Consider the following 22,438-nt stretch of genomic DNA (forward strand, 5'->3'; position numbering starts at 1 on the left):
GAAGACTGAAGCAAACTGCAATCCTTTTCCATTGCAACATTATGAACTCCCTGGGAATTTCTCATCTGTAAAATTTATATAAACTTCAAATGCTTGAAAAATGCAAACAGAAAGCTATGAACTCCACAATAAGCACAAGCAACAAATTAAAATCCAATAAAAATAGATAGCCAACTTCAAGTGCATCGAGAGCGAAAACATTTTATCACAGATCAGATGAATAGTTTTACAACGGTGCGACGGATGCAAACTCAGACCTCCAGCAGAGTCCATATATCTAAAAATCAATAAAAACAGAAAGCACAGACGATCAAACAAAACATCGTACAAGTTAAGCCTTCGCAGTCGAGAAGATTACAAATCAAAGAGCCGAAACAAATAAAACAAGTCTCACTCACGGAGTAGAATACAAATTCTTTCGATGTCTCATAGTTCAAAAAATACAAAAATCAGAATCGAAAAAAACAACGACAAAGAACAACGAAGTTCTCAACAAAAGAAATCCACATCAATAATCGCAACTATTCCATTCCAATCCAAGAATGAACAATATTTTAAAGTTCGAGAACTTACAAAACTCCGTATCAATGATAACACCATTTTGCCGACGAACAAAACCGTCATAGTCATTGAAGAAACAAAAAAGTCCAAGAGAAAAAGAAAGAAAACGTAACCAATCCACCTGAAGAGAGCAGGAGAAGAGAGCAAACAATGAAGGAAGAACGTAGCAACGCAGCTTCAAGATGAATGGGACGCGGGAGAATAGGCGCGCAACAATAAAGCCCAACAGGCCCAACAGTTCGACAATTGTTTGGGCTTGTCTTCAAATAGAGCCCAATAGGCCCAATAACATGGTATTTATAAACTTAAATTTAAATAAATTAAAACTATCCTATCATATCGACCTGTTTTTTGGGTTTTCCCTTTCAAGCTTTTCCTCAAGGCTTTAAAACGAGTTTGGTAGAGGAAGGTTTTCACACCCTTATAAATGGTGGTTTGTTCTCCTCCCCAACCAATGTGGGACATCACAATCCACCTCCCTTCGGGGCCCAGCGTCCTTGTTAACACTCTTTCCTTCCTCCAATCGATGTGGGATCGCCCCCAAATCCACTCCTTTGGGACCCAGTGTCCCTACTGGCACACTACCTCGTGTCTACCATCTTTCGGGAAACAGCGATAAGGCTGACACATCGTCAGGTGTCTTGACTTTAATATCATTTGTGATGTCCCCACATTGGTTGTGAAGGAAAATAAATCACCATTTATAAGGGTGTGGAAACCTTCTCTTACAAGACGCGTTTTAAAGCCTTAAAGGGAAGCCCAAAGAGGACAATATCCGTTAGCGGTGGATCTAGACAGATACAGTTTCAGATTTGGTAGCAGGAGATTTAAAAATAAACTTTAAAATAAAATTTAATTAATAAAAAATAAAAATAAAATGTAGTGAAGGGTTGTTGAGTTGGAGTAGTGTAGCGTCTTGGTGTGAGGTCGGTGGTGGAAGTCAGTCGTCGTGGGGTTGCTCGGAAACGGACAAAAAATAAACCACTTACCCAAGAAAATCTAGAGAGCGAAAATTGCGGTTTTGGAGGTTTAGTGGTTTTTACCACAAATATTGTGTGCTGTGAGTTAGAGCTGTTTTTTTTCGGGGACAGGAAAGGGAATGAAACCGCTTCCTGTCGGCTGGTGGCACAATAAATAAAACCACCGCGGTTTTCTCGCCCACCGCCGTGTGCGGCCACCCCGACCCCTCTTCTTCTGCACGTCTTCTGTTTCCCCTGCGACTTTCGTCCTTCCTATCTTACTTTCCTTCTATGCTCCGCAATCTCTTATTCTTTCTTTTATTATTATTATTATTATTATTATATAAAAAGTTTCATTAATAACTTAAATTTTTTTTAAATATATTATTTAAATTATTTTTCAAAATTAAAAAATATTCTTACGGTTAATATATAGGAACGAAACAAATAGTATTACCTTTAAAAAATGTTTTATCTTTAAAAAAAAAATATATATATATATAGATTTTTTAATAAATATTTTTATTTTTTATTTTTTTTACCGTGGGTACTCTTATAATTGAGATATATGAGGTGCGAATATATAGTTTTTTTTAATATATTAACCATAAAAATAAAAATAAAATTATAAAAATGAAGATAATTGATACTATTTTAAAAATTTATGCCTATTTTTTAAACATGAAATTAATATTAAATATATTTTCAAAATTATGAAATAAATAAAAATAGATTTAAAGACGGAAAAAGTTTAAGGATATTTTTAAAAAATATATATTTTCTACAAGGCTTACTATAAATATATTTTTTAATTTTTAAAAATTTTAAAATTTTAAAAAATACTCTTGAGACAATATTTTTATTAATTAGCTTATAATTAGATAGAAACGAAAATGTTATATATATATTTTAATAAATACTCCATTTTAAAGGACAGCCAGGGTGTCAATAATAATTGAAGTTTATTATTTATTTATTTATTATTTCATACCTACAGCTCCCTAATCTTCCAGATGTCAAATAAAATTAAAAAAATAAAATAAAATCTTTGGGATGTTGAGAATTTTAGTTACATTACAAATTCTGACGACTATTATGGTTTTTTCTTTTCCTTCCACAACATTTTTAAAAATTTATTTATTTATTTATTTATTTGTCTGGGCCATTCCACCATTATTTATATTATATTAATTAATTAATTAATATGTTTTTAGCTATAATTGCGGCAACCTTGACATTCTTCAATATTGCAAATTATTAAATCATCCAATTTGCCTTTACAAAACTACAAAATTAGTTATATATAAACAAAAATATCATTGATGATTTTATTAAAATATATTTCAAAATATTTATTTATGGTTTCCTACCACTTGTAATTTAATGTAATTTCCAATTGTAACAAATTTCCAAAATAATTGGTTACAAATATATTTAATTATATAAAATCCCAAAGTAAATCATATTTTCATTATTATAAACCATAATGTTAACGTCCTAACATTAAATTAATTATATATAGAAATTATTATTTTTTTAACTTATAACTTATCCACTGCGATCAAGTGCGCTTGTGTGTGCGTGTGTGAATTATTATTTTTTTTTTCAATTTTGTATGCGAATTTTGTATTCCCGTTGAAAATCGAAAAATTATTGAAATAACCATTTATTATTATTATTTTTTATTTCTTTTCTAAACCCTAAACCCTAAAAGATTATGATTCTCGGGTATCCAATCAATTAATCTCCCGAACTGGGGAAGCTTAAGCATAAATGAAAGGGTAGGGTGAGAGATAAGGGGAGACGCCCCTAAATTGAAGGCTTCCCTCGCTTGCTCTAACGCTCGTTTATACGACAACGAGTGGAGTGCATAAGTCCTTTTAGAGATAGCGAAGAGTACTACAGCAGCTCATAAGTCAAGTACGGAACGAAATACAATACAAGGTTTAAAATTGTACATAAACAACATAATCCACGACAAAAATCAAATTGTACATAAAAATATGAACTCTTATAGATAATATATTTTTTATTTCTTTTGTCCATAGAATTTAATAGAATTTAAAAAAAAAAATAGTTGTTTCAAAATAAATTATAGAAATAAAAAAAAAAAAAAATTAACTACCAATAATTATATCAAATTTTTGTATGTCAAATGCATAAATTTTAAAATTTTATAAATATATCAATTTACATGAATATATATATATATATATATATATAATAAGATAAATTTAAAATATCATAAATAAAAATAAAGAAAAAAAACATAATTGAAGACATCACGCAATTTCATTATCTCTACAAAGGTGGTAGGTTCAAGTTTCAATGTATTATTGACTATAAATAAAATAAAATAAATTAAAATAAAATAAATTAAAATAAAATGAATAAAATAAATAGGGAATTTGATGGGAGAATTTTGGGTGGATGTCAAGGTTATGTGTATTGGGCGACGTGTCAGCCGTATGTTTTTGTTTTCGTTTTTTATTGAGTTAATGGGTTTCCTCACTCCGCCATTTGTTTTGCTTATTTATTTATTTATTTATTTCTCCTTAAACCAATCAAATAATTAATTATTCAATCCCTTCTTTAATTTCATGCACACTTGTCCCCAAACCCATTTTAAATTATATCAAAGCGACACTAAGACGATATGTCAGTGAGGAGGCTGAGCCCCAAAAGGGTAGACATGAGGCAGTGTGCCAGCAAGGACATCGGGCCCCAAAAGAGGTGGATTGAGGAGTCTCACATCGATTGGAGAAGGGAACGAATACTAACAATGACGCTGGCGCGTAGATTTTGAGATCCCACGTCAAATGGGGGAGAAGAATGACTTACCGTATAAAAACATATTTACTAGCAATAGAATTACAAATTACATTCGTATGCAGAAAATATATTTTAAATATTATATCTTAATATTCTTATTTGATGTATGGTATATTTTATTTTATTTTTAATATTTAATTACTTTATATTAGGTTATGAATATCAATGAGAATACACCTCCGATCCCATTTTATATAAGAATTAATAAATATTATTTTATTATTTTAATCAACTAAATAAATCAACATAATTCTATCTATAGCAATTAACTTATTAATAAAATTTAAATTCGTCTAAATTTAAACTTTTTTTTTTTTAATTAAACCGATTATTAGTAATTGAGCAAACCAGCTAGCATACAGCATTAACATTTGAAACCAGGTGTTATTATTTTGGCTTTTTGCTAAAATTTAAAGAACACCCTAGATTTTATGGCCCCACTTTTTATTTTTTCATTAAATTTTTTTAAAGTTGCTTCACGAAATAACTAATATTAGCTTAACAAGAAACCCAGATTAATTAATGGACAAAATACCCAACCACTTGATTTTTAGTGTCAAAAATATTTACAATAATACAACATTAATTGGTGTACAAAAATATATTTTAGGCATGGTTTTCATTATTAAAATAATAATAATAATAAATAACTGAATTATTGTTTATTCTACTATAATAAACTTCGTAAAATCGTGATTTACTATCTCTTTAATTCAACGAGGTAAATAGGTGAAATAACTCTTTTTCTTGAACGGAGTAAAGTCGTTTAGAGTTTGAGATTACCTAATTCCGTTCTTGAACCAAAAACTCTATTTATTTCTAAATGAACGAGGTAAAGCTATTTACCGTCTCCCTATTGTGATAGTAAAGGAAGAGTTAAATTGATGGTGATTATTCCCGAGGGGAATTTACGTNTTTAAAAATTTATTTATTTATTTATTTATTTGTCTGGGCCATTCCACCATTATTTATATTATATTAATTAATTAATTAATATGTTTTTAGCTATAATTGCGGCAACCTTGACATTCTTCAATATTGCAAATTATTAAATCATCCAATTTGCCTTTACAAAACTACAAAATTAGTTATATATAAACAAAAATATCATTGATGATTTTATTAAAATATATTTCAAAATATTTATTTATGGTTTCCTACCACTTGTAATTTAATGTAATTTCCAATTGTAACAAATTTCCAAAATAATTGGTTACAAATATATTTAATTATATAAAATCCCAAAGTAAATCATATTTTCATTATTATAAACCATAATGTTAACGTCCTAACATTAAATTAATTATATATAGAAATTATTATTTTTTTAACTTATAACTTATCCACTGCGATCAAGTGCGCTTGTGTGTGCGTGTGTGAATTATTATTTTTTTTTTCAATTTTGTATGCGAATTTTGTATTCCCGTTGAAAATCGAAAAATTATTGAAATAACCATTTATTATTATTATTTTTTATTTCTTTTCTAAACCCTAAACCCTAAAAGATTATGATTCTCGGGTATCCAATCAATTAATCTCCCGAACTGGGGAAGCTTAAGCATAAATGAAAGGGTAGGGTGAGAGATAAGGGGAGACGCCCCTAAATTGAAGGCTTCCCTCGCTTGCTCTAACGCTCGTTTATACGACAACGAGTGGAGTGCATAAGTCCTTTTAGAGATAGCGAAGAGTACTACAGCAGCTCATAAGTCAAGTACGGAACGAAATACAATACAAGGTTTAAAATTGTACATAAACAACATAATCCACGACAAAAATCAAATTGTACATAAAAATATGAACTCTTATAGATAATATATTTTTTATTTCTTTTGTCCATAGAATTTAATAGAATTTAAAAAAAAAAATAGTTGTTTCAAAATAAATTATAAAAAAAAAAAAAAAAAAAAATTAACTACCAATAATTATATCAAATTTTTGTATGTCAAATGCATAAATTTTAAAATTTTATAAATATATCAATTTACATGAATATATATATATATATATATATATAATAAGATAAATTTAAAATATCATAAATAAAAATAAAGAAAAAAAACATAATTGAAGACATCACGCAATTTCATTATCTCTACAAAGGTGGTAGGTTCAAGTTTCAATGTATTATTGACTATAAATAAAATAAAATAAATTAAAATAAAATAAATTAAAATAAAATGAATAAAATAAATAGGGAATTTGATGGGAGAATTTTGGGTGGATGTCAAGGTTATGTGTATTGGGCGACGTGTCAGCCGTATGTTTTTGTTTTCGTTTTTTATTGAGTTAATGGGTTTCCTCACTCCGCCATTTGTTTTGCTTATTTATTTATTTATTTATTTCTCCTTAAACCAATCAAATAATTAATTATTCAATCCCTTCTTTAATTTCATGCACACTTGTCCCCAAACCCATTTTAAATTATATCAAAGCGACACTAAGACGATATGTCAGTGAGGAGGCTGAGCCCCAAAAGGGTAGACATGAGGCAGTGTGCCAGCAAGGACATCGGGCCCCAAAAGAGGTGGATTGAGGAGTCTCACATCGATTGGAGAAGGGAACGAATACTAACAATGACGCTGGCGCGTAGATTTTGAGATCCCACGTCAAATGGGGGAGAAGAATGACTTACCGTATAAAAACATATTTACTAGCAATAGAATTACAAATTACATTCGTATGCAGAAAATATATTTTAAATATTATATCTTAATATTCTTATTTGATGTATGGTATATTTTATTTTATTTTTAATATTTAATTACTTTATATTAGGTTATGAATATCAATGAGAATACACCTCCGATCCCATTTTATATAAGAATTAATAAATATTATTTTATTATTTTAATCAACTAAATAAATCAACATAATTCTATCTATAGCAATTAACTTATTAATAAAATTTAAATTCGTCTAAATTTAAACTTTTTTTTTTTTAATTAAACCGATTATTAGTAATTGAGCAAACCAGCTAGCATACAGCATTAACATTTGAAACCAGGTGTTATTATTTTGGCTTTTTGCTAAAATTTAAAGAACACCCTAGATTTTATGGCCCCACTTTTTATTTTTTCATTAAATTTTTTTAAAGTTGCTTCACGAAATAACTAATATTAGCTTAACAAGAAACCCAGATTAATTAATGGACAAAATACCCAACCACTTGATTTTTAGTGTCAAAAATATTTACAATAATACAACATTAATTGGTGTACAAAAATATATTTTAGGCATGGTTTTCATTATTAAAATAATAATAATAATAAATAACTGAATTATTGTTTATTCTACTATAATAAACTTCGTAAAATCGTGATTTACTATCTCTTTAATTCAACGAGGTAAATAGGTGAAATAACTCTTTTTCTTGAACGGAGTAAAGTCGTTTAGAGTTTGAGATTACCTAATTCCGTTCTTGAACCAAAAACTCTATTTATTTCTAAATGAACGAGGTAAAGCTATTTACCGTCTCCCTATTGTGATAGTAAAGGAAGAGTTAAATTGATGGTGATTATTCCCGAGGGGAATTTACGTATTTATTTGAAATTTAAAAAAAAATCGAAATTATACCACCAAGAAAATCAAAAACATATTGAAATTATGTAGAAAAAAACTTAAGAAAATATTTTCACACAAAAAAAAAAAAAATTATATATATATATTACATAGACGGTCAACGAATTTGTCACGTCACATATTGAGTAGACAACTAATCAATTTGATTCAATGTATGTAATAAAATCTTAGATTTAAAATTATATTGTATGAATTTGAAATTGTCAATTTGATAACGACGGTGCTGCTTCTTTGATTAAGACTTAGCAATGAAAGTAAAAAACGCATGTTCAAATTAATGTTAAAAGATCAAATGAGCAATAACGACATTGTTGGATGATGAAAGTCCCACATCAGCTAATTTAGGGAATGATCATGGGTTTATAAGTGAGAAATACTAACTTCACTGGCACAAGGCCTTTTGGTGAAACCCAAAGCAAAGCCATGAGAGCTTATGTTCAAAGTGAACAATATCATACCATTGTGGAGAGTCGTGTTCATCTAACAAACATACTCATTTATTATGCGGGTTGAATAGATTTGATCAGCGTAGCTATCATCTCTACTGGTAAGTATTAAGTTATTCGTTGTCGTTAATATTTCCGACCGATGAATCACATATAAGAAATATTTAAAATATTTTTTTTTAGTTATTTAACGAATTAGAAACCGGTTATATATATATATATATATATATATATATATATATATGACCCATCTTTTTTATTAATATTTTTTAATTTAGTAACTATTTAATTGGCAGATAAAATTAAAAAATAATTAATATTTAAGATGATAATTAATGAGGTTTAGAAAATTAAATTGGGGTGGCACTAAGAACAAAATGGTAAGAAAAGGGTATGAAGGAACAAAAAAACGGCCCACCAACTCTATTTGAAAAATGGGCGTGGCAGCAAACGATTATTTGGACCTATCTGGATGCCATACGGCCCCATCCCCTTCTTTCAATAGCTTTTGCACTTACCAACATTTTAATCTTAAAACAAATGAAAAATTAACAAAAATATATATATATATATATATATATATATATAATAATGTCTCTTTTGGCTCGTTATGTATCTTTGTTAGTCTCACGGTTTTAAAATCTATCTGTTAGGGTGTGATGTCCGACATTGGTTGGGGAGGAGAACAAAACACTATTCATAAGGGTGTGGAAACCTTCCATTAGTAGACGCGTTTGAAAACCTTGAGGGGAAGCTCGAAAGAGAAAGCCCAAAAAGGACAATATCTGCTAGTGGTGGATCAGGGTCGTTACAAATGGTATTAGAGCCAGACACCGAACGATGTGTAAGCTTTCTTGTTGTTCCCCAAATGGGGGTAGACACGAGGCGATGTGCCAGTAAGGACGCTGGGCCCCGAAGGGGGTGGATTGTGATGTCGAGGAAAACAAATCGTCATTTATAAGGGTGTGGAAACCTTCCCCTAGTAGACGCGTTTTAAAACCTTGAGAGGAAGTCCAAAACAAAAAGCTCACAAAAAAATGTTTATTTCCTCTCTAAAACAGACGTGGGATCTGACAATAATTAATTATTAAAATATTGGAAAAGAAGGGAAAATGTAATGTTTTGAATTAAAATAAAAATAAAAACAATTTAAAAATTTATTGATGAAAATAAAACCATATGGGAAGGGCAAAATAGTAATTTGACGTTTTTGTCTTCATTGTTTAGGGCATACAAAATACAGAGAACCCTGTCTGACATGGTCTTCGTTTCCGATCTCTGAATTCATTTGGTCAACAAAATTTCTCCAATTTAAATAAAAAAATATTAACTTCTCTTCCTTCCATTTGATTGCAGAGATTTCGGTGAAAAAGACATCAATATTATTAACCCACAAACACTAATCAAGATTTAAACAACTAATTAATTAATTAATTAATTTCATACTCCTCTGGCTCTCTATATATTCTCCAACTTCACCATTCATTTTATTCAGAGAAAAAAAAAAATGGAGTTGAATGAACACTGTTTGTTAGATGAACTTCAAGCTTTGAGAAGAGAAATTAATTGGGAATTAGCAATGCCCACTGAAATTAACGAGCTAATCTCCACTGCTAATGGCTGGAATTTTGATTGCTCTGATTCTTTCCCCTTTTCTTTACCTATTGACCACCAGGATTTTGGCTATCTTCTCGGCGGCGAAGACGACTATTCTTTTTCCGGCGGCCAGTTCACGGCGGCTCCGAGTACCGGCGATTCGATGTCGTACACTACGTTCGAGACTACGCCGGGGGGTTTCGGTAGGTGTCCGGTTGTGGAAGAGGAGGATGAGATTCCGAATCTTGAAGTTCTGGGTAGTTGTAAAATGGAGCCGGCTTATTCCCCTGAAATTGCTCCGGTTTTCAACGCCGGTGGCACGTGCGATTTTGGCCAAAAGATCGTTGGTTCGGCGAGTAAGAAGCTTCAGGGGAAGCCGTCGAAGAATCTCATGGCGGAGAGACGGCGGAGGAAGCGGCTTAATGATCGCCTCTCCATGCTCCGATCCATCGTCCCCAAAATCAGCAAGGTATTTTAAATAATTTTGTTTAACTATGACTATTAATTAATTTAAAAAAAAAAAAAAAAAAAAAAAAAATTCAAGCAAGGATCTTAACTCAGTCTCAAACACGTCCGCCCCATAGAGACATCTTCCGTGCTTTTCGAGGCGCTGCGTGTGACTCAGCATGGGAGAAGGGGTCGGAACTGCACACTTTTGTGTTCAGAGCATTGAGCTACAATTTATATTATATCAGTCGTGAATTATAGTTCACCGTATATATCATATTATATCAATTTATTCCTAAATTACTTTATTTTCCATATTTTTATAATTTAGAGGTGGATTTAGCAAATATTCTCATGTTATTTCATAATTAGATGGATAGGACTGCGATTCTTGCGGATTCAATCGATTACGTGAAGGAATTGCTCGAGAAAATCAACCATTTGCAAAGGGAGATTGAAATGACGAATCCAAGTAAATCGGAGTCTATGGGGATTTTGAGAGCTGAGAAGCCGAGTGAATATTTGGTCAGAAATTCACCTAAGGTAATTAAGGGGAGATTAAGAGGTGATTAAGGCTTTGATTAGGGTTTTAATTATTGATTTGTGTTTGATTAATGCAGTTTAATGTGGAAAGGAGAGAAGGTGATACTCGGATTGAGATTTGCTGTGCGGCTAAGCCTGGCTTGTTGTTATCTACAGTGCACACTCTTGAAGCTTTAGGACTTGATATTCAGCAATGTGTCATTAGCTGCTTCAATGACTTCGCAATTCAAGCCTCCTGTTCCGAGGCACGTCTAAATCAAATTCCGTTAACTAATTGAGCTATGTTCACATTCGTCTCTTTAAAATTTGACCCAAAAAAATAGGGTTTTTCTTTAGCTCGAGCGTAAACGAAACATCGTTTTTTACCATAAACTATAGCTCGTAGATTGGTATTGGTGTTCGTAAGTGAAAACGTTTATTTGAATTCTAAAGCTAACTAGTTTTCGTGTTCGATGAAACAGGGAACGGAGCGGAGACCGGTTGAGGAAGTAAAACAAGCATTATTTGAAAATGCTGGATATGGAGGAAGATGTCTGTAGAACCATCCGATTTGGAAACTAGGAAGAGTTAATTTAATTGGTTTTTTTTTTTTTTTTCAATAATAAATGTGGATTTAATTTAATAGTCTTTAAATCAGCAAATGATTGTCATATCATAAAATAAAAAGAAAAAAAAAACAAACAAACAAATAAATAAAAATGATATGATTATTATTATTATTTGGGTGGTTTTGATCATGACAAGTGGAGTGATGAACGGCTGAGATTAGTACAAAATCTTATGATGTTTCGTTTCTTATTGAAAGCGATGGGTGAAGAGTGTTGTTTGGGGGAATCCTCGGAATCAACGAGATTCATTATTCAGGTTTCAGGCATGTTTTTGAATGGCCAGCTGTGGTCTGTGGTCTGTGCTTGCTCAGATTTCAGATGGCGCTGTCGTTTTTTTTGAAGATTTAAAACATTTGAATGCGAAGGAAATAGTTAGGTTTGATTTTAAATTCTCATAATTTATTGATTTCAATGAAAATAAATAATTAGGATATAATTAAGTTTGAACGTTTAATAATATCGACCCTCTCGTGTGAGAGAGAGCCTGTGTCATAGAAGATGGTACTGATCGACGTAGACTTCTCAATGCTGCCTCAAGTATGCATTGCCCTTTTTATCGGTTTCAACTGTCAACTATTTAAATCGACAGACAAGTCGCCCTTATTGCCACTCGACATAATCGTACATGAGATTTTCACCTCATACGGCTCATCGTTCAATTCTTTTGAAGTCATTGGATCCTTTTCCTCGTTTGAGAATCTCCTTCTCTCTTCCATTCCATCCTGAAGAGTGACCGGGACCATTTCAGTCATGTTTTTATTTATTTGGAATATGAGATCTTCTACGTCATTTGTATTTACTTATTTTTCCCACTTATTATTATTTTTATTCCCTTCGATCATTCCTTAAGTCTCGTAGATTTGATCGTGTAGGATCGGGTTAGAAAGGGGAATGAAGTATTTTTTATAATTACGTGAAAACTTCTAGCTGCCAAATTAATTTTAAAACTGTGAGACTAACGATGATATATAATGAGCTAAAACGAATAATATCAACTACCGGTGAGCATGAGCTGTTACAGTCTAATAGAATACATGAAGTTCACAACTTGGCAGCATTATGGTGGGCGGTGTCGGGCTGCACTGAAGGGGCGGCACAACTGACAGTGGCAGTCGGAGGCAAGCTTATAGTCGAACCCTGCAGTGAATCCAGAGTAAAGAATTAATTAGAGTCTAGAATCTAAGGTAAATATTTCTTCCTATGTTTCTGCATTTACTTCCATTAAATATTTAATCCTTTATATATTTTTTGAAATAATTTGAAAAAAAAAATACCCTTAGTATAAAATTAATTTAATTAAAGCACTTTTTAAAAATTTTAATAATTTTAAATATCGATTTTATATAATAAGCTAGAGTATTTAAAATTTATTGTGAAAGTTTTGAACATTCATGCCTGAAGTGGGCCGATTTCCCAGTCCTGCGGTACCGGATATGGGCCATAAGCCCAGTAAGCATATTCAGGCCCATGAGACCAAGATTGCGACGCCTTGGATTATTTATTTATTTTTATTTTTTTAAAGATTAATTTAAATTTAGTCTCTTATAATATAACCATCTTAAAATTCTATTTTTCACTTTTAAAACTATTAAATTTAATTGATTGATAAATTTGTGAAAATTTAAAAGATAATTATTATAGAATTTTAAATAGATTTAAAGTTTATTCGAAAGTACTAAACCCATAATCCAAAAATTGCGGTGCTGTTATGACGTGTCGTGTGTAATCCGACACGACGAAAATAGCATGCCACGTCATTATACATCCCTGCGTGCCACGTCATATAATCCGGACCCAAATCCGACATTCTTCCAATCATAAGACGTGGATTATTTTATATTATCTTATTTATTTATTTGCATGGTTTGATATATGAAAAATGACCTGTAAATTAAGGAGAAAAAATAAATAAAGGATAATGTTTTTCTAATGATATTAAAAACGCTCTCTTTAAATAGAATTGTCTCATTAGAAAATAAAATTTTAATTATAAAATTACTATAAAAACTTATTTAATAAAAATAAATAATCATAAATGCATATATTTTTATGAAGGACTCGATCCCTATAAATTAATAATAATAATTTTGTTCTTTCCTTTATTTAAAAAAAAAAACTAAATTAATAAAGCTTTCGTTTCAACTGGAGCATCATCATTAGTAGCAAGAATTTTGTCTAAAATATTAATTATAAATTAAACTTTAGAATAATTAATGTCACTTTTTTTTTTTTTAATTTACACGTATGCCTTTTCTTGTTTTAATATATATTTTTTAAAAACATGTTTTTAATTTGAGAATTTAATTAAATAAATATTTTCGTCCATAAATTTAATTGTCGCCGCTCCTCATCAACAAATTCTGCACAGAAAACTGGAGAGCTTAAAAAATGGAGTATGATTACGGCGAAGCACAGGATCCTGTCCCTCTGAGCCTTCCGGTTGGTTTGGTTCTTTTGTTCACATTTTTGCTCTGCATGTGTTGTTTTTATTATTGTTGCCTTCACTGGGAAAAGCTCCGATCACTTCTCGGCCACCGCTATCCTCCCTTTCCGCCGGTAAACACCACCTTCTCGCCGCCCGACAAAATTTCCCCGCTCCATACGGTGCGTTTTGTTCCTTCTACTAAAAAAAAAAAAAAAAAAAAGATTTATGTAATTTAATCATTTATGGCGAAATTGAAAAAAATCACTTATAAATCTGAGAATTGTTTGATTTTCTTTATATTTTGGGTATTAGAAGACATGGAAGGAGAATCCGGCGCAGAGCTTGTCGGTTTTGATGCCCGGCGATGAGGTTCCGAGGTTTATAGCAATGGCATGTCCGCCGTGTGCGGCGGCGTTGGTGGAGGTTGAAGAACAGAAACCTTAACGGTGTATTCCGGATTCTTCTGGAGCTCTGTCTTTAAGTTAGTGCCGTTTTTGTAATATATTTATTTATATTAATTCTCTTTTTTAAAACAAATATAAATAATATTAAAATTTATATATCTCTTTATATTTTTAAAACATGGTTGTAAAAGTAAAAATAATTTTAAGGTATTTTTTAAGTTTTTTATTTTTATTTTTGGAAAGTTTATCCTATTTTCTAGATAAAATATAAAATATAAAAATTAGGTGTAAATATAAATTAATAAATATGAAGCGTGGGACCGTAGGAAACGAGAAGTGGAACTAATGGGCCGTGGGCCCATTAAAGAATCCAGCCCAACGTGGAGCCGCGTGGGAATGACGTGGGAGGGGAAAGTGGAAGTTGAACGGATTACGGTGAATGAAGTCCGAAGTCGCACGCGTGGGCAAATTTGTTGGGAGTGTACGTGTACTTCACACGTGCCGTTTCTTGTGCCTGCTTTTGGAGCAGTTGTCTTCATAATCAGTGTCCCCTCACACCACACCATTTTTTTTAATAATAATATATTTTTGTATGTAAATATTGAATTAATTTATATTTAGATAATAATATATTTTTGTATGTAAATATTGAATTAATTTATATTTAGATAATAATATATTTTTGTATGTAAATATTGATAATTAAAATAACATATTTTAAAATTAAAAGAGACTAAAACATATATAATATTTAGAGAATATATCTTAATATTCTTTCCTTCATCTATATTTTTAATATTCAATTAATTTATATTTTCATTATGGGCAGTTATCAGAGAGAACACACGTTGGATTTCAATTCTATTTTTATTTCTCATTATTAACACACTTAAATAATATTTAAACGTCAAAGAGATATATTGTAACGACCCAGATCCACCGGTAGCAGATATTGTTCTTTTTGGACTTTCCCTTTCGAGCTTCCCCTTAAGGCTATATCGCCAGATACTTATTTTATTACGAGATGTGAAATGATAAATTTAAAATGAATTGTTTGTCGTAATAAGTCAACAGGCTTCTTGGGCTAGATTTGATTAATATAGGCCTTTTCTGCTCTCGTGGGCTATTGATTTAATAACCATTCTAATTCCAAAATCTTAATTGGGCGTGAAATACTGATTGACGGGCTATATTTTTCTATGCTTGTGAGGGAGGTTTAAATTTGATGATTTCGATACGTATGATCAGCAACCAACATCCCAAAGGAGTTTCGCTCCCGGCCAATGTATGCTTGGTCAATGTCGGGGTCACATCATCAATCTTTTTGGATGCTCAATAAATATATATATATATATATATATAATGACGACCTAAACAATCATTCCCATTAACCGAGTGAATAAATATTTTTTTTAGAAATATATTTTTAAAAATTTAAATATGGAAGACATCTTCACGAGGGTCGTCACATGAGAGGGAACACGAGTGCACGATCGAAGAGGATGAGAAAGCAAAATAGGAATTTAAATCAAAATGGTCTTTTTCATAGATTCAACTTTTTCTTTGGGGGCTTTAGAAAATTAATTAAATATAAATAAAAAACAATGGATGAAAGGGAAATTATATAATAAATATTAATATTAATAATTTCCTTTAAACCAAACACAATAATTATTATTATTAAAAAAAAAAAAAAAAAAAAAGTTGGTGAATCAATGATTTAATTTAATAGCAGCACTGAAACGCAGCCAATGTGCGACTTTCCAGTTTCCATTGAGAGCCAACCAGCTATGAATTGACCATTTTGACCCTTCATTTTCGAATTTTAATGGTATTTGATAAATATGGATATATCCACATCCGACGTGGCGCTATATTTCCGCCACCTGGATATTAATTCTCCAGCTCTATTTTATTGACTTTCAAAAATAAAATATATTTATTCGAGGACCGTGATCGACAGTTTTACACCGTCGGATGTAATCTAAATATTATAATTATTAAAAAAATATAAATTTTATAACTTTAATTTCCAAAATTGCCCATTTTATTGTGATTTATACGAATAATAAATTACTTTATTAAGACAGCCTTATAGAATGGAGGCTGAGGCTTTGAGGTGGCATTCACATCTTTCTTTCACATAAATATACGAGCCTAGTTTCAAACTTAGCCTATTGCTTCTTTAAAAAAAAAGGAAAAAAATAAATATTAATATTCTTATATTTAATATTTAATTTCTTTTGTACTCTAAATATTTTAATGATAATGATCTGTGCCAGAAATTAAATTTTTTATTTTCCGTTTGTAAATTAAATTTAAATAAATAAATAAGGAATTTTAGTTAACCACGGTTCATGGTTGGATTAAACCACGGGTTAAGCATCGTGGTTAAGCGGCGACTCTTGGAATAGTTTGGTCCCGTCTCTGACTCTTATAGAGATTGTTTATTTTTCCCTCTCTTCGAAGCCTGAAATTAACTTATAAATACGGTTTTGTAGCCATTTTCTCATTCATCGATCTTTCGGATTTCAAGCCTCTCCCGTTTTCCGGCGATAAATCTCCGGTAAGGACTCTGTTTCTTTCTTTCTAGGTTTTTGTTTTTTCTTTACGATTAGGGATTTTTAGGTGTGATTGATGAATTCAATCGTTGATTCAGTGTGATTTGAGTTACAGAGGATACGAAAATGGCGAATGACGGGAAAGATAACGGCGAATTTAGTTTCGTGAGCGGCGGAGAAGCGGAGACAGGGCGGAGAGGATTACCGAAGATCCATACGGAGAGAACCACGGCGGAAACAGAGAGAGATATATGTCATGACGACAGTACGACGCCGATGAGAGCTAGAACGCTGGAGCATCTTCACTCTCTGCAGAAGAAGCGATCAACGCCGACCACTCCATTGACGGACGCTCACGGCGTCTTTTCACCTGTATCGGAGGCGGAGCGGCAAAAGCAGCAACTCAAGTCGATCAGGTAAGTAGTTATCACGGCGGGGAAACCGTGAGTTGTGGCGGTGAAATGAGATTGACGTGACGGTTGTGCGATTTGTTTGTGGCAGTGCCTCGCTGGCGTCGCTGACGAGGGAAACTGGGCCGAAGATTGTGAGAGGCGATCCAGAGAAAAAGGCCGAGGCCCATAAAGGAACAGTACTGGACCATCACCATTTTGGCGAGCCCATTTTGAATTTGAGTGATAGCGCTCTCAAGTTCACTCACATCCTTTACAACCTCTCCCCCGCCGGTAACATATCTAAGCCGTCCATTTTTTCAGATGAACACGAACGGTTCTGATTTAGTTTAAATTAAACAGAGCTTTACGAGCAAGCCATCAAGGTCGAGAAAGGTTCGTTCATAACGGCCACCGGCGCGTTGGCCACACTTTCTGGAGCCAAAACGGGACGGTCGCCGAGAGATAAACGCGTCGTTAAAGATGAGACCACCGAGGACGAGCTTTGGTGGGGAAAGTAAGTGATAATTATTCCCTCTAATTAATCCGAATTAAAATTAAAAAAATGATTAATGAAACGCCGTCGTTTCGACATTAATGAAATTTTTTATTTTGTGTTGTAGGGGGTCGCCTAATATTGAGATGGATGAACATACTTTCTTAATCAATAGAGAGAGAGCCGTCGATTACTTGAACTCCCTGGATAAGGTAAAATATTTTATAATTTTAAATCCTATTAATTATTTTAATTTTTTATTTGTTTAAAAAATTAAAAATAATATGCATTTGGATGCTATGAAATGAAAATAAAATAATAAATAATATGGATTTAAAATTTATTTTAATTAGACACCCTGTTTGACAAAAAAGAAAGTTATATTAATTTTATATATTTATTATTTAACAAAAAGTCATAAATAATTAATTATTTAAGAGAAATTAGTTTAGTTGACCTTTTAGGACAGCGTGTGATTACGTGGAAGTGTTTTGTGGAGAAGTGCGGTGCCCAATTTTGTAATTTAATGAGGTGGCAGTGACGATTAAAGTCCACTATGGATATTTTATCGTATTAATTAATATATAAAATAACACGGAAACTGGTAACGTGTTTGGTCCATTATTTCAGTGTCTTGTTGACGTAATTATCCATTCCTTAATTTTCGGAGATCTTAATATATTTTCTTTTTGGAACCATTACAAGGAACAGACAAAATATATTTCTGGTCTTATACCCCCACCATATATTTAGGTTAAACTAATAAAAATATCTATAATTTTTTAATATTTTTTTTACAAAATACTTACGTTAATGCGTATTTTTTAAAAACGTAGCATTTAAGTGTATTTTTGAAATAAAATAGTTTTTTTTATTGATTTAGCCTATTATGTGTACTCTTTAGATGAACGACTCTACTCTGTACAATGGTATGGTATTGTCCACTTTGAGTATAGCTCTCGTGGTTTTGCTTTGGGCTTCCTAAAAAGCGTATGAAGAGAGTATTTCTTGATTATAAACCCATGATCATTTACTAAATTAGTTGATGTGGACTTTCATCCAACAATCATCTTGCACACGAGTAGTTTGTTTTCTAGTCAATTTTACCTTTCCATGTCAGGATTCTGTTGAAATTTTCGTTCACGAGTTAAAAGTTGAAATTTTCTTAAAAGAGAAAAAAAAAAAAAGAAAAAAAAAAGATGATCAATCCGACCAAACTGGACAGGTTCAAGCAGTTTTGACAATTGGTTCAATTTCATGAAGTTCAAAATTGAATATTAATCAAATTAATTGAAGTTTTCAAGAAGTTCAATATAGTTTCAACTGCATTGTAGTTGTTAGGTGGGAATTCCGACCTTTAAGATATAGAGAATCGTCATTGATCTATGTTCGAGTTACATTTACATCATAGTTATTTAATTCCGGTAATAATAACTTGTTTGACTCTTTTTCCAGGTATTTGTGAATGATCAGTTTCTGAACTGGGACCCCGAACACCGAATCAAAGTCCGTATCGTCTCAGCCCGAGCTTATCATTCCTTGTTCATGCACAACATGTAAGTAATCATCATCATGTCATGTAACAACAATTGGAAATACATTCAACTTTGTAGTAACTCCCAAACTCATACTTGTTTGATGGCAGGTGCATTCGACCGACTGCCGAAGAGCTCGAGGACTTCGGTACTCCAGATTTCACGATATACAACGCTGGGCAGTTTCCGTGTAATCGTTATACTCACTACATGACTTCTTCCACCAGTATAGACATGAATCTTGCTAGAAAGGAAATGGTTATTCTTGGTACTCAATATGCTGGGGAGATGAAGAAAGGCCTCTTTAGTTTAATGCATTATCTCATGCCCAAGCGCCAGATCCTCTCCCTTCACTCTGGCTGCAACATGGGCAAAAATGGAGATGTGGCCCTTTTCTTTGGACTCTCGGGTACGTTTTATTATGACTTCATTGAACTCGAGTTCTCGAAAGCCATGGACAAGCCTTGAGGATCGCTCGTTATTTGATTATGCTTTAACAGGTACTGGAAAGACCACGCTGTCTACAGATCATAATAGGTACTTAATTGGGGATGACGAGCATTGCTGGAGTGATAACGGTGTCTCAAACATTGAAGGCGGTTGCTATGCCAAATGCATTGACTTGTCGAGGGAAAAGGAGCCCGATATTTGGAATGCTATCAAGTTCGGGACTGGTAATCTCCGAACTTTATGTTTGTTAGCTACCTGATTATGTTGATGGTGCTTATTCCTGTTGTGCTCGTTCTTGTTTTTTGCTGTAGTTCTTGAGAATGTGGTGTTTGATGAGCATACTAGAGAAGTCGATTACTCTGAGAAATCCGTTACAGGTATTCGTTAGACGTGTCGAGATGAATAAATTACCGATGTACCACTTATGCAGACTGACTTATTATCTTTCGGTTCTTGTCGATTCAGAGAACACTCGTGCTGCTTATCCCATCGAATACATACCGAATGCTAAAATCCCATGTGTTGGTCCTCATCCAAAGAATGTGATTCTTCTTGCCTGTGATGCATTTGGGGTTCTCCCACCAGTGAGCAAGCTGAGCTTGGCTCAGACCATGTACCATTTTATCAGTGGCTACACTGCTTTGGTATTTATCTATTACTCACTCATTCAATCCATAATACTAATAGATGTAATCCTATTGAGCTGAAATCTTGTTGCGAAATCAGGTGGCTGGAACTGAGGATGGCGTGAAAGAGCCAACGGCGACATTCTCAGCTTGTTTTGGAGCAGCGTTCATAATGCTGCACCCGTCTAGGTATGCAGCGATGCTAGCTGAGAAGATGAAGAAACACGGTGCCACGGGATGGCTCGTAAACACCGGTTGGTCCGGAGGAAGGTACGAAATGACGTATCTGTTGAGGATTTAAGAAATGATCATGAGTTTATAAGTAAGGAATACATCTCTATTGGTATGAGGTCTTCTGGGAAGCCCAGAGCAAACTCATAAGAGCTTCAATATCATGCCATTGTGGAGAGTCGTGATTCTTAACAATATCGACAGCCGAAACGTCTTGGCCATGAACTAAATTTGATATTCTTGCAGCTATGGAAGTGGTAACCGTATCAAGTTAGCGTACACGAGGAAGATCATTGACGCGATCCACTCGGGAGCGCTTTTGGAGGCGAATTACACCAAGACTGAAGTGTTCGGCCTTGAGATTCCTGATGCTATTGAGGGAGTTCCAGCAGAAATCCTGGATCCAGTAAACACGGTTAGTCGAAAACGAATTCATCGGTCAGCTTCATTTTCGATTTCAGTCTACCATGCTTAACTTCGTTCTTGTTTTTGATTGTTTGAACAACAGTGGTCGAACAAAGACGGCCACAAGGAGACACTGCTGAAGCTGGGTGGTCTGTTCAAGAAGAATTATGAAGGGATCCATGCTTACCAGGTGCAGAGGGATAGTAAATTAGCTGAGGAGATTCTTGCAGCTGGGCCAACTTTGTAATGGAAAGCCAAGAATTTGGGTTAGAGTTCTTGTTACTGCTTTACATTTCCTGTGATTTGGCTGATGATATCAGAAATTATGCATCAGTTTCCATGACCTGTAATGTCTGTGTGTGTGTTTTTTTTTTTTAAAATAAGAGGAGAGGGATGAGGGGTATGAGGGGTATGAGGGGTATGAGGTGTATAGGCTTTTAAATTATGTTTCTATAGCAGAATTTGCTGATGCAATGTAATAATTAGTTTATTGTTAATTGATTTTATACACCAATTATACTTCTAATAATTTTAGGTATTGTTTGATACCCATTAATCCTATTTATTTCATGCTTGTAATCTACTACTTTTCATTAATGTAGATTAAAATATCAATGCACATTTTGAAAATTAAAAAAAAAAAAAAAAAAAAACTAGTAATAATAAAATTTTAAATCAAACCCGAATTATTATCATATTGATGTATTTATTTCATAAGAATTAATTTATATACACAATATATTGATGAAATTTCTCGAGAAAAAGGAAGAATTGAGGTTCGTACATATCTGAAAGGCATATTAATGAAATTTCATAAGAGATAGGAAGAATTAAGGTAATTAAGGTTTGTACCTATCTAAAATGGCATATTCGTGATAATTCCAAATAAAATCTCTACATCATTAGAATCCTGAACCATTCTTCGAATTTACAATATGTAGTAACCTAAGCCAAGCGCTAGCATAAATTATCATTGTCTGTTAGGGATAGGTTTCTACACAATTATAAAAAATGTTTCGTTCCCTTTTCTAATTGATGTGAGATCTCACAATTCACCATCTTCTGGGCTCAACATCCTCTTTGGTACTCGTTCTCCTCTCCAATAGATGTGGAATCTCACACAATAAGTGGAATTCTCCTCTCCGATAGATGTGGAGAATAAGTGGAGTGGAGAATAAGTGGAGTGGATCCAGTATGTTATACCCAAATTGATAAAATACATCGAGCTGGTATAAACATACCGTGGATGGTCCATGTTTTGGTCGAATTATTGGCCAACACTGAAAATATTCACTAGTATTAAGCAGCTGCATTCATAAAAAAACAATTCGCACCCCACGTTTCC

General features: G+C 32.6%; 3 protein-coding genes across 6 annotated transcripts; all 3 read left to right on the top strand.

Moving 5' to 3' along the window:
- The first annotated feature begins 9,806 nt into the window (after positions 1-9,806).
- LOC111788940 (transcription factor bHLH93-like) lies at positions 9,807-11,679 on the top strand. Of its 2 annotated transcripts, none has more exons than XM_023669527.1 (4): positions 9,807-10,442; positions 10,793-10,945; positions 11,041-11,208; positions 11,425-11,679. In XM_023669527.1, the coding sequence occupies exons 1-4, from the start codon at positions 9,885-9,887 to the stop codon at positions 11,500-11,502; spliced, it is 957 nt and encodes a 318-aa protein (XP_023525295.1). In that variant the 5' UTR covers positions 9,807-9,884; the 3' UTR covers positions 11,503-11,679. The 2 variants fall into 2 exon arrangements, with proteins under 2 accessions (XP_023525295.1, XP_023525294.1); XM_023669526.1 differs by having other exon boundaries at positions 9,831-10,442; positions 10,793-10,963.
- Positions 11,680-13,891: 2,212 nt separating this feature from the next.
- LOC111789224 (uncharacterized protein At5g65660-like) lies at positions 13,892-14,536 on the top strand. Of its 2 annotated transcripts, none has more exons than XM_023669921.1 (2): positions 13,892-14,175; positions 14,309-14,536. In XM_023669921.1, the coding sequence occupies exons 1-2, from the start codon at positions 13,960-13,962 to the stop codon at positions 14,438-14,440; spliced, it is 348 nt and encodes a 115-aa protein (XP_023525689.1). In that variant the 5' UTR covers positions 13,892-13,959; the 3' UTR covers positions 14,441-14,536. The 2 variants fall into 2 exon arrangements, with proteins under 2 accessions (XP_023525689.1, XP_023525690.1); XM_023669922.1 differs by having other exon boundaries at positions 14,312-14,535.
- A 2,266-nt stretch (positions 14,537-16,802) lies between these two features.
- On the top strand, positions 16,803-21,641 carry LOC111788715 (phosphoenolpyruvate carboxykinase (ATP)). 2 transcript variants are annotated; one of them, XM_023669167.1, is made up of 13 exons: positions 16,803-16,966; positions 17,060-17,377; positions 17,463-17,644; positions 17,714-17,867; positions 17,974-18,058; positions 19,302-19,402; positions 19,492-19,790; positions 19,882-20,055; positions 20,143-20,208; positions 20,297-20,475; positions 20,558-20,727; positions 20,935-21,103; positions 21,197-21,641. In XM_023669167.1, the coding sequence occupies exons 2-13, from the start codon at positions 17,088-17,090 to the stop codon at positions 21,338-21,340; spliced, it is 2,013 nt and encodes a 670-aa protein (XP_023524935.1). In that variant the 5' UTR covers positions 16,803-16,966; positions 17,060-17,087; the 3' UTR covers positions 21,341-21,641. The 2 variants fall into 2 exon arrangements, with proteins under 2 accessions (XP_023524935.1, XP_023524934.1); XM_023669166.1 differs by having other exon boundaries at positions 16,804-16,966; positions 17,077-17,377.
- The last annotated feature ends 797 nt before the right edge of the window (positions 21,642-22,438 follow it).

This window comes from Cucurbita pepo, chromosome LG02, assembly GCF_002806865.2.
Source record: "Cucurbita pepo subsp. pepo cultivar mu-cu-16 chromosome LG02, ASM280686v2, whole genome shotgun sequence".
Taxonomy (NCBI): Eukaryota; Viridiplantae; Streptophyta; class Magnoliopsida; order Cucurbitales; family Cucurbitaceae; genus Cucurbita; species Cucurbita pepo.

Bases quoted from the DNA above. Each gene is read 5' to 3' on its own strand.
- LOC111788940 (XM_023669526.1), top strand. From the start codon at position 9,885: ATGGAGTTGAATGAACACTGTTTGTTAGATGAACTTCAAGCTTTGAGA. The intron at 10,443-10,792 runs GTATTTTAAATA...TTTCATAATTAG, and splicing joins TCGTCCCCAAAATCAGCAAG to ATGGATAGGACTGCGATTCT. The intron at 10,964-11,040 runs GTAATTAAGGGG...TGATTAATGCAG, and splicing joins TGGTCAGAAATTCACCTAAG to TTTAATGTGGAAAGGAGAGA.
- LOC111789224 (XM_023669921.1), top strand. From the start codon at position 13,960: ATGGAGTATGATTACGGCGAAGCACAGGATCCTGTCCCTCTGAGCCTT. The intron at 14,176-14,308 runs GTGCGTTTTGTT...TTTGGGTATTAG, and splicing joins AAATTTCCCCGCTCCATACG to AAGACATGGAAGGAGAATCC.
- LOC111788715 (XM_023669167.1), top strand. From the start codon at position 17,088: ATGGCGAATGACGGGAAAGATAACGGCGAATTTAGTTTCGTGAGCGGC. The intron at 20,056-20,142 runs GTAATCTCCGAA...TTTTTGCTGTAG, and splicing joins TGCTATCAAGTTCGGGACTG to TTCTTGAGAATGTGGTGTTT. The intron at 20,209-20,296 runs GTATTCGTTAGA...TTGTCGATTCAG, and splicing joins CTCTGAGAAATCCGTTACAG to AGAACACTCGTGCTGCTTAT.